At 36.1% G+C, this 6,014-nt stretch overlaps 1 protein-coding gene across 1 annotated transcript; it reads left to right on the top strand.

Moving 5' to 3' along the window:
- The first annotated feature begins 3,498 nt into the window (after positions 1–3,498).
- Positions 3,499–4,461, top strand: LOC103730993 (olfactory receptor 502-like). The gene has a single exon (XM_008829299.1). It carries the CDS (start codon positions 3,499–3,501, stop codon positions 4,459–4,461), a length of 963 nt encoding a protein of 320 aa, XP_008827521.1.
- Positions 4,462–6,014: the final 1,553 nt, after the last annotated feature.

The following is a 6,014-nucleotide window of genomic DNA, read 5'->3' as shown; positions in this document are numbered from 1 at the left end:
AATGGATAGAAATGGAAATAGCCATCCTGAGTCAAGCAGCCCAGACCCAGAAAGACAAATATTGCATATTCTGTGTCATAAGTGGATTGCTAGTTTTGAATCCTTAGAGTTCAGGAAACTAGTAAACAGCCATATCAGGGGGTAAGGTGAGTTATTATGAGGTATATAGGATGTAGTGATATAAAGTGGGAAGGGATATAATGGAATAGGAAGGGTTAAATTATATATGGCAGGTCTGGGGATGAGCACTTTCCTAGCATGCATAAAGTCCTGGGTTCAGTCCTCAGCCCCACATCAACCAGTTGTGGTGTGGGATACCAGAAATCCACGGGATCAGGAGCTATAGGCAGAACAAGGAGAAATTCAAGGTTATCTTTGGCTATATAGCAAATATAAAGTCATCCTGACTTACATGAAGCCATCTCAACAAAGAAGGGAATAATTTGTGCAGAGTTAAGTACAGCTTACCTAAGGAAGCGTTTACTCATTAGTATTTACCGACATATATTTCTATTTTTTGAAAAATCTGTACATGAGGATGTTATTTGCATCTTATTGCCCCTCCCACTCCCCTCAACAACTCCAACCACTGCCCCCATTCACACTCAGTTTTATTTCTTCTTTGATTATTCTTGTTCTATATACATACATATTTATCTCTCTATATATATTATATAGTATAATGTACAACCTATTGGAAAGTTGTTCCTGTAGAACACTGATTCTCCCTCCCTCAGCATCAATTTACCGTAAGTCTTTATCTAGATGTGGGACTCTGTGAAAATTCCCCCATCCACATTGTCATGTGAACTTGCTTTGTCATAATCAGATCTTGTTAGAGTACTATGCTGTAGTGATTTCAGTGAAACCTCATCCCTATCATATCTATAATGAATTATCTAGAGCAGTCATTTTGTTCCTAAGGCATTTTATTTTAAGTCTCTTAAAATATTTTCTCTCCCGGTTTTGCAATTTTCCCAGAGAGATAGTTGCATTGCAAATGTGTCAGGCAGCACTGGGGAATTCGGTCACTTATGATCTGTATCTGGACCTTTAATAATCTTTCTTTTGCAAAAAGATATTTCTTTAGTCTTTTAGTTATTTATTTACTAACATGATTATTTATTATTTATACTGTATGTGTATGGATCTATGTGACATGTGTGTGCACATCTGTGTGAGTACAATTGTACAAGAGCTGCTCTATGTATGTGTTGTTGAGAGGGACAATTAAAGGTGTCAGTCCTCACCTGCTACCTTCTTTGAGACAGAATCTCTCTTTCTGTTTCCTGGGCTATAAGCTAGGAGAGGTAATAGGTGACCTTTGGGCAATTCTCCAGCCTCTGCTTCCATGTTCAACCGCATTCATATCATCCATTATATCCTCATTTATATCCTTGCCTATAAAATATGTAGCTTAAATAACTTTTATTTAAAACGACTTTACATCTCGTCCCTCCCAAATTGTTTAGTGTACTTAACTGTGTGTCCTACACCAATCGGTACATAATACTCATAAAATAAAGGATCATTGAGAAAAAGAATCCAAAGTATTTCTTTTATATTCCTGATTTGGTGTCTTCTCACTTCAAATAACAGATAAACTTGGAACAAATAATTAGTTACTTGTGACATTTTTTAGCATATACCTCCCATAATAAGTAAGTGAAAATGATTCAGAACATGTAGAAAAAGAAAAATATCTCCCATGTGATTGGCAGCCACTTTGAAAGTCAGTTGTGATTGTGTGGAAAGAACTGATCAGTGTTCACCTGAGAATGAGTTAATCATCTCTGATGATTTAATTTCACATTTGAATCCAGAGCCTCTTGAGAGACTGATTCTCAGTGAAAAGCAGTGACATGGGAGACAGCTCGGTAGATATAAAATCATAAAAACTTTGACTATGTCACTCTGTAATGAATTCTAATTTCAAGAGGTAAGATTTGGTGTCTGTGGTAAAAGAAAATACTTTATTCACTGAAATTGTATTTGTATTTTTTTTGAAAATCTTATCTGTTTGAATTAACCATAATTGATTAGGAAGACAGTAGAAATCAGCAAGAGATAAAAAGGAATTCTTGTAGAATCAACTGTTCCCATAGTTAAATTCTTCTGAATAATCCAGAATAAAACTAAGTTTTCAAATAATGTTTTTTAATTAGTCCACAAACAAGACAAAATCTCAAAATGTCTTCAAAGTATATAAACTTAGCACTAGGGTGAAAATGCTAACATATTCACCACCATGAAGTGAGGAGATGTCTTCTTGTCAGAACATTTATTGCGGAAAGTCCTGTTTTGTTCATTGACAGAAGATTTGATCATCACAGCATTCGGACACTGTGGACGATATGAGAATATACAGCCAAAATTTCAACAGTTGGGGCCATCCGCCATCTATCAGGAAAATTTCACAAACTTCAGCAAACATCTTGAACTTTTTGCTGAATATTTATCATAGTGTCCTCTTGTTGAAAATCAAACTATTTCATTTCATCATGCTTCTCTTAGAATACATATTTAGGTTAGGAAAGTATTTGGTATAAATAAACACTATAATAACATTCTGAACATAACCCACATCTATATGATAATATTTTGATATTTCAAATTGCAATGGTTTAATTAGAAGTATTTAAAATATTTAATATACTTATAGTAGTAATTGTCTTATGATGCTGTTTTTGGTTATTTCTGTTTCTTCTCATTTCTAAAAAGAAAATTATTTCTTTATAATCTTATTCAGACATGAACTTATATAACTGATAGACTATAGAACCAATGTCATTGCTCAAGAAATTCTTGTAATTATTAGTAATTATTTAGGAAGCGGAAAAGCTGCTCTAATGTTTCTCTCAATTTCCGTGAGACCTTAACTTCACTGTAATGTTTCATGCATGGCATACTTACTAAGAGTAGACTCTGGTCAATATGCCTGTATACATGTCTAGTTCTAGCACCTTTATGGAGACTTAATTTACATATAAATTTCAAATTAAATTTCTCACGTGTAAATTGGAACTAATAAGTGTATTCTATGGAAATGACAAAAACACTTTGCATAAATTTTTAATCTCCAGCTAGGGATTTAGTAAGCATTCCTTGACAGTTATCAAATGTTCACATCACTATATAACCCCATATTTATTTATTCTGACATGTTGTTGAATTCTTAAGTACTTTGCTACTTTCATGAGTCTCATATTTTAAAACTTATAGTTTAAAGACAGTAATATATATAATACCACATATATTCGTAAAGAAAATACATATATTATGCAGCTAATTTCTAGCATTCCTGTTATGAAATTTTAAGTCATATTCATTGTAAACCAATATATGGAAAAAGAGAGTTTGGAGGAAAATCTCAATTGTTTCCCAATGTTTTTTTCTTTTTTTTTGTTAGCATATATTTTGATGAAAATGAAACTACATATTTATAAATTCATTCATAAACTCATCCCAGCTTTTTTGAGGAAATGTTTTCACTGCCCCATGGATTTCCTGGTGGATTGGAACCACACAGCAGTGACACAGTTCATCTTACTTGGCTTAACAAATGACCCAGTCCTTCGAGTCATCCTCTTCATCATTGTCCTGTGCATCCTGGTGACCATGTTTGGAAACCTCAGCAAAATCCTGCTAATCAGAATCTCTCCTCAACTCAATTACCCCATGTACTTTTCACTGAGCCATTTGGCTTCTACTGACATAGGCATCTCATCTTCTGTCACACCCAATATGCTTGTCAACTTTCTGGTGGAGAGGAGTACCATCTCCTACCTTGGGTGTGTCATCCAGCTTGACTCAGCTGCTTTCTTTGGGATAGTTGAGTGCTTCCTTCTGGCTGTCATGGCTTATGACCGCTTTGTGGCAATCTGTAGCCCACTGCTTTATTCAACCAAAATGTCCACACAGGTCTGTGTTCTACTGCTTATAGGATCTTACACATGTGGTTTTCTTAGTGATTCCTCCTGTACCTTTTTCTTCTTTTCTTTTAACTTCCATGGACCAAACAGAATCAATCAGTTTTTCTGTGATTTGACACCTTTAGTTGAACTCTCCTGTTCAGATGTCAGGATCTCCACAATTATTACTACATTTTATTCTGGGACTACAGTTGTGATCACATTGTTAGTCATAGGTACCTCCTACACCTACATCCTCATCACCATCCTGAAGATGCCCTCCACTGAGGGTCGCCAGAAGGCCTTCTCCACCTGCACCTCCCACCTCACTGCAGTCACTTTGTACTATGGGACTACCACATTCATTTATGTGATGCCCAAGTCCAGTTACTCCACTGACCAGAATAAGGTGGTGTCTGTGTTCTACATGGTTTTGATCCCGATGTTGAACCCTCTCATCTACAGTCTGAAGAATAATGAGATTAAGGGAGCTCTGAAGAGACAACTTGGTAAGAAAATATTTTCTGAGAGATGTCTTTTTAGGGTTTGATATAGTAATGGTATTCTTTAGACATTATTTAAAGGATTGTCTATGGTTGCAATACATATTGTGATACGTATTTAGCAAAGATTGGAGCTTTTTACTAATTTTAATGGTGTATATTCTGAGACCAAGTCTCAATGTATAGGCTCATAGAGCATTATATTTAACACATTTCATGTGAAATGGTGAATGGATATGTGTGTTTTGATTAGAAAATCCACAGAGTTCAGTAAACCAGCTAATGGCCATGGTCTAGGGAGGCCTCCTGGGAAGGGAGATAGTATTCAAGATACATATGGGGGAAGGTGAGAAATGGAGTACGAGAGGAGGGAGTATGGACAGGGATAACTAACATTAAAGTCTTCAGGAACAATTCATATGGAAACTTTCACTACAGAAGATCCTTAAATATGTACAAATATGTAATAAAAAGAGATTATAAAGGAATTACTCTATAACAGATGGACACGACCCTATGAGAAACAATAGGCATGCAAAGACAAAGCTCAATGCTGAGACTCAATTACCCTTTTGAAAATGTTGACCAAGATTTCTATGACCCCACAAACAGCACTGGATATCACCCCTGCTCTTCGTTACCACAAGAACTTCATGGAAATAAATGCCCGCTGAAGACACTGACTATATGAATTGTGGAACAAACTAGGATAAATCAAGCTAGTACTGACTTTAAATTTCCATCTCTACTAACTCACTTCATAGTGCTGGCAGGTGCTATACATCTACCAAAAATACTGGGGTGGTCACTAACTTTGACCATGTGAGTATCTTGTGAGCTACAGCGTGAACTTTCCTAGCAAAATATGTCCATACGTGCAATGGTTTCACATATTTTACGGGAGGGACCAACTACTTTGTGATCAGATTTGAGGTCCATCCACTTCAAAGGATGGTGTCTGTATCTGATACTGTGATCAGAACTAGGAACCTGTGACTAGACAGTCACTGGCCACAGGAGAGAGCTTACTAATAACATTTTGCTTCATGGACATAGTATTAAACCAGCTCCTAACAACTTATTGCTATGCCAATAGACTAATGCATTTTTCCACTCTTACCAGAGAAGCTTCCCCATGTAGCAAATGGTGACTAACCAGAGAGACACAACTGTCCAGTGTGCAGAGAATAAGAACCTGTATTGTGCTTATCCCTGAGAGACTCCTATATCAAATGTCTTTCTCCCAAGGCTCAGGGATATTTGTGAAATGGGGTCAGAAAGATTCTACAAACCATAAATTATGGATGACCACAAGAAACAGAGTTATCCAAACTGCTTGTTAGTTATTCTTATGAACTCACAGAATAGCATTCCACATAAGCTCAAGTTAGACAAACATCAACATAGAAGAGGAGAAGTTGAAGAGAAACCTCAACCTTTCTGAGAAAATATTGGGAACTGACAGATGCTAGGAGAGAAGAGTCAGTCTTCTTTAAGGGTCTAACTCTACAACGTCAGCCAGGCTCTAGTGGATAAACCACACAAAAAGACACTTGGAATACAAGATTGATTCAATATGTGTATGTTCAGTATTTTATAT

This window comes from Nannospalax galili, unplaced genomic scaffold, assembly GCF_000622305.1.
Source record: "Nannospalax galili isolate Female #2095 unplaced genomic scaffold, S.galili_v1.0 scaffold1654, whole genome shotgun sequence".
Taxonomy (NCBI): domain Eukaryota; kingdom Metazoa; phylum Chordata; class Mammalia; order Rodentia; family Spalacidae; genus Nannospalax; species Nannospalax galili.
Note: the sequence above shows the minus strand (reverse complement) of the source record. Positions and strands in the feature narration are given on the sequence as shown.